The 12,518-nt window shown below is 41.5% G+C and overlaps 1 protein-coding gene across 1 annotated transcript in view; it reads right to left on the bottom strand.

Moving 5' to 3' along the window:
• Positions 1-8,774: 8,774 nt before the first annotated feature.
• BAALC (BAALC binder of MAP3K1 and KLF4) overlaps positions 8,775-12,518 on the bottom strand; it is a 354,530-nt gene continuing 350,786 nt past the window's right edge. Inside the window, exon 3 of the mRNA XM_085605129.1 lies at positions 8,775-11,358. Within this exon, the coding sequence (XP_085461255.1) occupies positions 11,248-11,358 (111 nt within the window). The 3' untranslated portion in view covers positions 8,775-11,247. The remainder of the gene's footprint in view (positions 11,359-12,518) is intronic.

Genomic DNA, 12,518 nt, shown 5'->3' on the forward strand with positions numbered 1-12,518 from the left:
CCACTCCAAAAAGAGGTTACATCAGAAGGCTTGGCTGGTAAGGCTCTGGCAAATTGAACTTTGGAGCAGTAGGGGTTCGAGGCGCTACACAAATAAACCCCGTTGTCATTATTCTCAGCTGGCATTCTGTTGTTTCTGACATTTTGACACACAAGGCACCTGCCCACCCTCCTCCTGTGCGTTTGTTATGCATTTGTTGGCATGTGCAAACTCCACATTGCAAAGCCTAATGTTTAAAACCGTAAGCAAAGCACATCAAAATGGGTTCATTGTTACTCTACAAGTATAAGAGTATATTATTTGAAAGAGTTGCACATTTACCGTACCTTAAAAGCTGCTTTCATAAGTGCAATCCAATGAAATCTTTCGATGTCGCTATGATTATTATTTCCTGGCAGCCGCTGAGCAGAAGTGCTCTGTAGATAAGCATGGAACTAAGAAGCCTAGATACTGGTAAATATAGATGAACATTACGAGCACTAATTGAAACAAGCATTGGCCGTAACAGGAACACCGCGCGGCCCGAAATAAAACAAATAAACAAGCATTGACCCGCGAGCGGCCGCGAGACGCGATGGGAGGGAGTGGGGGGGAGGGGGTGGGGAGAAGCGCGAGTTCTGTGCAACGCGCGGCCGTAACAGGAACACCGCGCGGCCGCAAAATAATACAAATAAACAAGCATTGACCCGCGAGCGGCCGTACAAGTATAAGAGTATATTATTTGAAAGAGTTGCACATTTACCGTACCTTAAAAGCTGCTTTCATAAGTGCAATCCAATGAAATCTTTCGATGTCGCTATGATTATTATTTCCTGGCAGCCGCTGAGCAGAAGTGCTCTGTAGATAAGCATGGAACTAAGAAGCCTAGATACTGGTAAATATAGATGAACATTACGAGCACTAATTGAAACAAGCATTGGCCGTAACAGGAACACCGCGCGGCCCGAAATAAAACAAATAAACAAGCATTGACCCGCGAGCGGCCGCGAGACGCGATGGGAGGGAGTGGGGGGGAGGGGGTGGGGAGAAGCGCGAGTTCTGTGCAACGCGCGGCCGTAACAGGAACACCGCGCGGCCGCGAAATAATACAAATAAACAAGCATTGACCCGCGAGCGGCCGTGAGACGCGATGGGAGGGAGGGGAGAGGGGGGGGGGGGGCGGAGAAGCGGGAGTTCTGTGCAACTGGTGCGAAATAGCAGCAGGGAAGGGGGCGGAGAGGTGGGAATGAGGGAGAGCTACGTAAAGCCATATGGCTGCTTTGCACGCGTGCACGCCTCGTGCACTGTAGCTCTATGCCAGCGGTAGCACTTTGAAAAATCCATTACAAAATGTCTCTCCGAGCCAGCGCAAGCGCTGGGCTCAGCGAGACCTAAAAATGGAATACACTTTAATAAATAAAATGATACCAAAAAGAAAAAAAACAAAAAGGAGAATAAGGAATAGGAATTTTTAAGTTTTAAGTGAAAATAGGACCAAGAAGCACAAAGAGCCAATTGCGGTCATCTGGTTGCACTGGACCAGATCAAAGTCAAAAGTTGACGGTGACCATCATTGAGCACGGGTCGGATACAGGGGCCAGGTTTGTCCTGTTTGGCCAGGTTTGTCCCGCTAGAAAGCTTATCTTCTAATTCAGTCCAGTACTTCATGAGGAGCCTTAATCAGAGCTTTGCGTTGATGGGGTACAACAAGGAGATCATTGTTGGCACAAAGAGCTGGTCGTCAGTCAGAGCTTTGCATTGGCGGGAATTGCGGGGTGGTCATTGTTGTCACAAAGACCACAATGCGGGTGAAGTTCAGAGTCTGTAGCCGGGGGGATCGCATTAGCAGTCTGATGCAGGTCTCAATGCGGCATTAGTGAATTCCACCCGCGGTTCTGTTCGACGCAAAGAAACCAGATTCTCTTTATTTTCACCTTGAGTCCAGTTCTTGCAGGTGGTAGGTTGGATGAGTACACACTGACACCAGGCAAGGGTCCAGGATCTGGTGGGACACCTTTTGGGTTTCTGGATTCACTCCAGTAAAGGCCAACACAAGGGTTTAGACAGGTCCAGTTGGTGCTGGTCAGCTAGGCAGTTGCAGGGAAAGGCCTTCTGGAAGCTTGTTGTGTCCCTGTAGTAGAAACAGGAGCTGAGCCACCTGATACTTGGATTCACTTCCGGGGTCCTGTGTTCAAGGCAAGCAGCCCCAATCTTCCTTCAGGCCTCAGGCAGCAAGGAAGTCTTTCATTTGAGTCTCCACAGGTCCAGGAGTGTTCTTAGGATGACAATTTTATTCCTAATGCCAGCTGTGTGTGGGGGCCACCCCCTTTATATAATTTGAATCTGATTCTGGTCAGTTCTTCCCCTTTCCCTAGGTTTGGCTCCAATCTGTCTAGGGGAAGAAGGGGAAGGCAGGCCCTGGTGTGGGCTGCATTTGCTAGTGAAAGACATCAGAAGTCATGAAGGGAGTGGGCACAGCTCTCAGTCTACCCGTTGAAGCTCTGGAAGGGCTGGCCACAACAGCCCCAGGCTACCTTGCTCAAGAGAGGAACATTCTTTTCCATACCCAAGACCCTTTTGTCCCCTGTCTGGAAGGAATACACATCACACCACAGGAGAGCCATTAAGAGTAATGTGACCCTGGACACTGGCAGAAAGGCACATTTGGTTTAGCCAGAAAAATGCCAATTTTCTAAAACGTGGCCTTTTCAGAATAGTAATTTAAAATCCAACTTTTCCATTAAAGCGGATTGTAAATTACAATTCAAAAGAATGGAAGAGGTGTTTTTCTATTTCATCCCCAACTGAAGTTATTACTTATTAAGTGTAAAAATGTAACTCATTGTTCGTCAATGGGAGAGATAGCCGTGTGACATTGAACATGACTTTGGGAGTTTCTCTCTACCAGAACATGTAAAACTTAAGTTGTCCTACTTTTTAATTACTATTTATGCTACCCTTTGAGCCTTTGGGCCCTACCTTATGGTTGACATATAATGATTAATATGAAAGTTTAGGCATGGCAAAAGGTTTATTTTGTCAGGTCGAATTGGCAGTCTAAAACTGCACTACAGGCTGCAGTGGCAGCCCTGGGACTTGTTTTACAGTGCTACTTTAGTGGGGGCGACAATGACCCTTTCAGCCTACTTATAGCATTTTATTTCCAGGCCCTGGGTACATTAGTACCATTGACTAGGAACTTATAAGTAAACTAAATATGGCAATTAGGTGTATACCAATGTTACTATGTTTGGAAGGGAAAGCACAGGCACTTTACCACTAGTTATGAGGATTAAGAAGAAGAGTCCTAATTTCAACAAAATGAGTTAAAAAAAAAATAGGGTAGTGCAGGCACAAAATCTAAGAAAATACCACACAAAAGATGGTAATTTCCAACAGTAATATAGTGAAAAGGTACAAGTAACAGCTTTAGGGAAGATATGAAGTACATGTTGGATGCAGCCTTTTGGTTTGTTCTGTGTTGTAGAAATATCACATTCACACACACATAATGAAAAATTACTGTTCAAGTAGTTACCTTTGTATAAGAATAATGTCCCACAAGGGGATCAGATTTTTAAAGAGAATGAACCAGTTTAATCCATAAATTGGCATTTTAATTCATTTTTGGAGTCAACGTCACACTTTAATTTTAATTCGCCCCTAAAGAAGCATTGATAGTTTTTCTGGTGGCTGTCAAAGCCGGGGGATCATACCAAAGTACCCAAATTGAAAAATGAATACATGCAATGGAGAGACAGCACAACAAACTGACCTGGAATAAATAAGTGACACGGTTCATTGAGTTGCACACCACTCATCACTAGCTATTGTTTAATAATGACTAGCCTACGGGCAATGACATTAAAGCTGTGGATAGACCCGCTTCCGTGATATTAGACTCGAATGTCATTAACAAATGAGTGGAACATGAGGCCAAGCACTATAAAGGTGGTCATAAGGGGAATCACCTGAAAGTTGTGAAGGATGATGGAGTAGGTGTACATGTGGAATCTGACAGGTTTTTGGGAATAGACAGAGTATGTAGCTGCCAAATCTGTAGAGGGTGCCCGCCTGACTCTTCAGGGCGCACACCGCATTGATGGCATTGTTGGTCTTTTTCTTGGTGTGCTCAGTGTAGGTGATGGTGTTCTGGATCATAGTCTCCAGAAAGACCTTGAACTCACCAGAAGTCTCTTCATAGATGAGGTGGGAGATGTGCTTGACAGTGCGGTAAGCAGGGAACGGCAGATTTGGTGATGCCCTGAATATTGTCCCAAAACACCTTCCAGTGCCTCTTGGTGCCCTCTTTGCAGAGTACCTTTCCTCCATTGCCACTTCCAGACATAGTCTTCACTCGCTCAGAACAGAACTAAGAAAGACAAGTGAAAGACTTATGTTGAAAGAGGTAGAGTCCAAGATTGACCTATTGAAAGCATTGAAAGAGGGAGGACTAGCAGCATTGCAGAGTGGCTCTGGTGGCAGAGATTGGATTGTTAGCAGGGTGTCATCGGTCAGTGTCAAAAGCTCAAGAGAGGTCAAGAGAGGTCAAGAGAGGTCAGCGTGAACAGTGCTTACATTAACGTGGCACATGAAGTCGTCCCATATGTTTAGAACATGGGAGAATACAATTATACAATGTTTTCTGCGTAAATATGAGTTTTCCACTACTTACTCAATTATCAGCCACATAATTTGCAGGCTTTACCAGAGAAAAATAAAAATAGAGGTGCAGTATATTTATGTAGTCAACCCTACTACACAAACTTACTCAATTATCAGCCACATAATTTGCAGGCTTTACCAGAGAAAAATAAAAATAGAGGTGCAGTATATTTATGTAGTCAACCCTACTACACAATTTGTTCCTGTACAGCTGTATAATTTATTTGACCTTGCATAGGGTGCGTAGAGTGCTTTTAATCATGTGGCACAAGCAGAATGCTGATTGTCACACCTCGGCAACTTACATTTTGAAGCTGCATCACTGTTGCCAATTTGAGTACCTTGGGAGGCTGCCTTTAGAGTGGTAGTTACTGAGGATGGCAGAAACAAGGGGGTTTTATCAGAAGGAAATAGCGTTTGAAGAGAGATTGTACACAGCACCAGAGAGTGAAACTGACTTTAGCCTTTGTAAAAGGAAAGGCATTGGGGGACCCATTCAGAGGGGCACAGACAGTGCTGGAATGGATTGGTCTGCAGGGGATGCCATAGATTAACCACTTGACTGCTAATACTTTTCCCCCTAGTGCTAAGCTCTTTTAAGGATGCTTGTGGTAGTGTGCACTTATGTCTACATATCCTTTTTTCCATAAAAGAAGCCATGCCACATTTGCACCCTTTTTTCCAATACTCTGTGGATTTTAAAGGTATCTAGGGATTGCAGATTCCTTCGGAGGAACTGAGAAAATAGCCCAACTATAGCTAACTTATGTTTTTGGTGAAAAATTGTAAAAAGTGCTGTGTAAGCAAGTGTATACTTTTTTTTCCAAAATTGGGACCAACAAGTGGTTTTCTGTGCTAGGATCATCATTGTCCGGGCCCTCAGGAACAAGCGTAGCTGTATCAAAATCAATTTGTTTATCAAAGTTTATGATTTTTCTAAGAAGAAGTCAATTTTTCATCATGTTTGTGGTTTCAAGCTATTTGCACTTTGTAACGGAAAAAGTATGAAACCCCTGGGTAATCCCAGAAAGCTATACATTGCTCAACAGTAGAAAAAGTTCTGAATTCCACACACAGTAATTTGCATAAATTCCTCAAAGTCTTCCAAAAGAAACTAATCGTTAAAATAAAAATATAATGAGAATGAGTAGGAAAAAATAGCCTTTGGTGACAACGTTGTCATCTGTATTTTTTGTCAAGAGGGCTGATTTAGAAAAGCATTATACTGTTAAGTATAGTGTTTGTAGGATTTCCAATACCATGCAAATCCCAGAGCCAAAGGCTTATAATGATTTTACATCATGTACCAACCATGCAGCAATTCTTATGGTAAAATCTAATTAATTAAAAATTGCTATGAAGGAAGCCTGTGTATTTCTGAAATGCAGGTAAAATACTGAGGTTAGGAATAGTGGTAATTTGTACACCACTGAATTTGGGGTCACCCATAACATGTGATTCGGAAGGCATTTTCCAAAATACGTTGTTGAAAAATTGAGATAATTGTGATTGATAAAATAAAATATTTTACCATTTTGTATTTCACCCTTCCCTAGATAAAAACAATACACCATTTGAGTGGCTATGCCTCTCCCATGACACAAAAGCCACCAAAACACAGCAGAGAGTTTTCAAGTGGAAAAGTGGCCCATTTTGGCAATGTGGGTAGCTGCTGTATTTGGGCCTGGGCTCCCTGCCACCCAGGGAAACCTACCAAACTCAGAAATTTCTGAAAACTAGACACTCATAAGAGTACCACGTAGAACAGCTTGGATCCCGCTAGGCTTTCTTTCCCAGAGTGCCCTGCCTACCTAATATCACACATTATTCACATGTTTCTGTGAGTGAACGTTCCATAATTTGTGAGTATCCACAAAATGTCTACCATCCTGTAGTTTCACACTTCTCCTGACTAGAAAGGGTACCCTACTTGTGTGGCTCAGCCTACCACCTATGAAAAGAAAAGCCCCAAAAAACAATCTGGCAATATCAAACTTTTGCCTTCAAATTTGACCTGTTTTGGCAATATAGGTAACTGAGGTATTTGGGCCCGGGCACAGCCGCCAGTTAGGGAAGACTACTAAGCTCAGACATTTCCAGAAATCAGAGACCATGGGAATTGAGGGAGGTCGGCATGCATGGATCGCACTATGTTTTCTTACCCAGAATGCTCTGCAAACCTCAAACGATGGCTAAATCATGCGTTTTCCTTTCATTTCTGTGAGGGAAAGTTTTGTAATCCCCTGGGATCTCCAGAATTCCTCCCACCCATTGTTCCCACACTTTTCCTGATAAAAATGGTACCTTACTTGTGTGGCTGGGCCTAGCGCCTGCAATAGGAAAGGCTCCAAAATGCAAAGTGGAGACATCAAAATGGACCCATTTTGACAATCAGTATTTAGGTTTGGACTTACCCACAATACACCTACTAAACATGGAATGGTCTGAAAATTAGACACCCAAGGGAGTCCAGGTGGTGTGAATCAAGGGGCTGACACATTTTTGTTTTACCCAGAATGCCCTGCAAAACTCAAACTTTGGCTAAAATCATGCATTTTTGCTTGGATTTTTGTGAGGAAAACTTCTGGAATCTACAGTGATCCACAAAATTTGTCCCACCCAGCGTTCTCACAGTTCTCTTGATAAAAACAGTGCTGGTATGAGTACCTGAGACAAAAGTGGACTAAACTATGGACCATGAAAAGACCACACAAACTTCATATTGTTACAGTTTTCATCTCTTCGTGTCATGGGCAACATGTTCACTAACACAAAGTGGGTTACGTTTTTATAGGGAGAAGTGTGGGCCTGTGGGGAATGAGACAATCATTTCCTCTGTATTCCAGAGGTAAAGAGGAGGATGTGAATATCTCATCCTTTGCATTCAGGTGGGTTACAGGTAAAGTAACAATCTTTTTTAAATATTTGTGGTTGTATCTTTGAATTGGAATGTATTGATTGAACTAGTAACTAATTCTGCCTGTCTGCCAGGAATGTGCACACATTTATAAAGCACTGATGGTAGAATATTTATCTTAAAAGAGTTAAATTGTATAGGCAAGACAATTTAAGGTAATGCCTAAGTAGCAGCTTACTACTTACCATCTTCATCAAATTATGTTAATTTGTTACAGCTAGGTGCATCATAAATTACATTCCATCAACCCTTAAAAACAGCAGTATGTCAGTAAAGTATTTAATCTCTTCTCTACATATTGGCATAAAGTTAAACTTAAAAGATGTGGGTGGTCACTTAAACCTTGGCAGGTGGTCTGTGGGTCGTCTAGGGGATGGCCACCCTGGTGGAGAACTAGTCCTTCTCTTTAGACTTCTGGCTGGAGTCTCTATGCTGTGAAAGAATATTTAAAGCACCCTATTATTAAATGTTTTTATTTAGAGAAAAGAAGTGTGGGTTTGTTTTCTCTGAACAAAAAACAAATGAGCCCCAAGCACAAGGAGATATCTCCCTTTGCATAGGGACATTCTGCAATTTCCCCCCCAGTGTTGGCAATGCATTGCTTGGTGGGCATGAACAATGAAAACCATTGATGGTCACCAGCATTTGGTTGCTCCTTGGTGAAGAGGCCGCCATTTCAGAGGTTCACACTGATTGAGCCAGTGGAGGCCCCTCCAGTGTTAACCTGGTGCTGCTCCTGGTGCTAAATAGAGGGGAAGAAACTGCAAGTTTGATGGGGCCAGAGAACTGCTAATTTATGTTGGAACTCCCACTTTGCCAAAAACAAAATAAGTTGCATGGTATAGCGTTTGTGTTGCTTAGGGTAAAGTAGCCAAGTACATCCCAACACACCTTCTCCTTTCCAACAGATATGCACAAACCCATATACACTTGTGCGTGTACACAGACACATCCACACACAACCACGCACACCCAGTAAGTTATTTATTTAACATGTACATTGCATCCTAAACAAGGTTGTAACCAGTAATACTTTTTGAAGTGTACATTAAGACACCATGGCTCTTTACAAGGAAGCACATCCCCAGATTCTATATTAGGGTAAAATTCACAATAACATAAGCATGACAGTGAACTTAAGAGTGAATTAGGTAATACTATTTTATACACAGTAGATAATAATATGGAATGCCACACAGAAGACAACTGCATGTGAGCTTTAAATATATTTTAATTATAACTGATACATTTAATTAATTAAGTCATTAAGAAATTGTCTTTGCAATCTGAATATTTGAGTTTCACAGTCGACTTATCTCAAACAGCAGAGAAACATATATCAAAGGATAAAGCAGTAAAGTAATTGAGAATGACATGCATCGTGTAATGCTCTGCTAATACTAAATTTAGTGGTCAGTTATTCATTTATTTCACAGTTTTGACTGCATACAACTTTGCCGAAGACGTAGAGCAAGTGGGTTTATATTGTGACTTTATCAGTGTGTTTCCAACAATGGTGCCGCTGACCTGCAGGAATGCATAATCAATGCACCCATGGTATCAGAGCTGAAAGGGCCAAGGAACGTATTCTCTTTCAGCCCAGCACATGCACAATAAAAAACAGACTATACATGCATTGTAAAAAAAAAATGAAAAGAGAGCATAATAAATAAAGATATCTTTAGAGTGGCCATTGTTCATTTCTAAAGAAATTGTACAACAAACACAGCAAATATTTTATCAATGCATAGATTTGCAGCATTAGTGCTTCCCCTCATGGAAAAGACTTCTTCTGAAACATGAACCTTGATGGGGACAGTGCGGGGTACAGCAGTGAATCATAACCAACATTCGATATACTGTTACTTGATAAAATATTATGGACTACATCTCATAAGTGATTGTACGGGTGCAGAGATGGTGAAAAAAGGCAAATACAAACATGGACAGTTGTTTAACAGATTCTGTACACGTGCGGATTAGAAGACATTCACATAGGTGCTCAATAGATCAGTAATTTTGTTTTAGCCCTTTTGTGTCAAGGTGTACTCAGGTTTATCAGTTGATTCCTTAACAATGAATATAGCTGAGTTATGAGACTGTGCAAGTCTTTGAGAAGGCCAATTTAACAACACATTGCCTGGATTGTTTATCCAAAAACAAGACCTGGTTGGTGGCGTTTCAGTTTTACATAGCCTTATTAAAATTAGACTTCGAAAAAGCCTCGCGCCCAGTTAACTGGTCAATTGTAGCATGACTGTTACTTTAATATAGCAAGATGGACTACATTCAATAAGCAGTTCCATACAGTTGTAATTTCCTACTATTCCAGAAATCAGGCATGCGTGTAATCGCATTACTTTGGGCCTGCTCTGTGAGATAACCTAGCATGTTTTGCTAGGGTAAGGAACAAAAGGCAACTGCAAAACTAAATATTTTGCAGTCTTTAATACACAATAACTTAAAATGTAGAAATAAATGCTTCAAACAGCCATAAGGCAAGGGCAGTCTTTATGTAGTTCTACAGTTCAACTTGTCTTAGGCATAATTTGGAACATACCCATGAAGTAGCTTAACACTGCCATCAGTGTAATGATAGCATCTACACACCATGTGTGCAAACAAAGGAATACAATCTTGCTGCTGGCCTAAGCTCGTCAGAAAGTACCTTGGGACAATATAAAGGCATTTGGATAGAGGGGCCTGTATAACAATTCTACAAAGAAGGTTGTAAAGACTGTAAACTGACTGTCGTATTGCCAGCAATGGAATGGTTCTACAAGAGTCCCAAAATCAGAGTCCGGGACATGTACAAGATAAATAAGTGTCTATAATTTACTTAATGAGGTAAGGAAATGTTTCTAATCTATGGTATAGAAGTCAGGACATCAACCTCGTTTGACTTAGACATAATCATTAGCCCTTCAGTTGAAGCTGTTGTACCTAAGAAATGCTGGGAATAGTCAACAGCAAATGCTAATAATCATTTAAAGCAGTTTGGACCAAAAGTTATGACACAATATTATTGGTTCTCAGTAACACAAGCTACCTGTGAAAGGCTTATTAGAAAATCAACTAGTGGTATCAGTACTATTGCATGCAAAGCTACAGCCCTTTCGGAATTGAAATAGAATTAAAGCGGGAAATAAACAAAGACATTTGATTTAACATATATAATTACTGACATCGGAATACTTTAAACTTCACAACACAATTTGAGATTCAATTTCAATAAATGCCATCATGGAGGGGATTTAGTGAATTGAAGGTAAACAAAACTAGCAAGATAGTTTAGGCCAAAGAAATCAAATATCTCAAACACTTTTTGATCCATTGAGCTTCTTGACAATGATGGTTGGTGTGAATTGGATTTGCTGCTCTTTGATGAACTGAAGTAAAGCAAATGTTTTCCCGCACATACAGAAGATAACACTAAAAAAGTAAAAGCCTGTCACAAATCCATGCTTACTTGTCTATGTACGCAGGTTGCACATCTGTCATCCTACTGGGTGTCAAATAGCATTTGCAGCAAGCCACTGTTCAATAGAACAAGTCACTCAAGGCACTCAGCAGCTTATCATAGCACTCCTTGAAGAAAATGTTAGGGTTTTCAGTTCTTCTCAAGTGAAATATAGGTAATAAAGTGCACACCAGTATTAAGTCCTTCTAGGCTTCTTAGATCCATGCTACTTGGCACAGTTCTCTGTTATTCGTCCATCACTATCAATTTTTTGAAAGCTTTTCTGAACATTGATTGTGACTTCCTTCTTGGGGAGCCTTTTGGATTCCCGTTTTCCCTGTTAAAATGATTAAAAATGTTAAATAGTGCTTGCATCAACAGTATGTATTCAAGCACAGATAAAGAGTGACATTTTAGAAAATACAATTTGAAATAATTAACAAAAAATAGAACAAGACCAGCATATACTTTGTATTGTTTGATTTTGAGTGCTGCTCTTCATGAAGACTGCTAGTTAGCATTGGGTCACAGTATGGAGCCGTGTGCTCTTTTGTGTGTGCTCTCTGACTCGCTTGGCCTCTCTTGTGCTATACATATATATATAATAGTAGATCAATGTATCACTCCTGGCTTCATGTAACATGGGGAAATGTCTCGCGACGGGCTAGGTTTTGTCCTGGTTAGTAATCGCCCTCTTATGCTGGAGGATTCGCTTTTTCGCCAGGTGTATTGTACTTCCAATATATTGCAGTCCGCATGGACAGAGTAAGCAATACACCACGAAATTGGAATCGCACTTTAGCAGCTTATTAATGGGCCTCCTCTCTGTCTTCCCTGGTACTACATAGTCCTTTACCGTTTCTTTTTTTTTTACAGAGTTTTATATAGCGTGAACTTGACCCGAAGGTATCGGGTATCAGAGCGCTTTACATAGCACCAGTTGCGTTACATGAGGACACATTCATTTTTGTTAGGCATGGGGAGATTAAGTGAATTGCCCAGAATCACAAGATGTTCAGCGTTATTGCCGAGACTCGAACCCGGTTCCCCAGATTCGAGGTCGACCGCCAGAGCCGTTAGGCCAACTCCTCTCCCATACAATTCTTGCACGCTTTGCAAGCAGTACACAGGAAGAACCCCGTAATACTAGATTTACCGCAGGGTTTCTCTTCAAAGTGGCTCTGCACAAGAATATCCTTCAACGAGGTACTCCTCCTGAATGTGACACCCAATCTATCAGGTATCAGTTGGCCCATTATGCCTCTGTTTGGAGGATATTCCAGCACTTCCGGTCAGGTCCCTGATCCTCTGTGACTCTGCAGAAAAGGTTCAAATCAGCCTGACTATGGATTGGTCATCCTCTGTTTCCATGTCTATGTGGGGTCTGCCTTCTAATAACTCCTGTCTCTCCTTGGTTTTGACCTTATTAACTGCTCCACGCAATAGCCTATCATCAGGGACTCTCTTTCAGCTTCATGGTAGTCTTCTGGGCGGGAA

The sequence above is a fragment of the Triturus cristatus genome, chromosome 5_1, assembly GCF_964204655.1.
Source record: "Triturus cristatus chromosome 5_1, aTriCri1.1, whole genome shotgun sequence".
Lineage (NCBI taxonomy): Eukaryota > Metazoa > Chordata > Amphibia > Caudata > Salamandridae > Triturus > Triturus cristatus.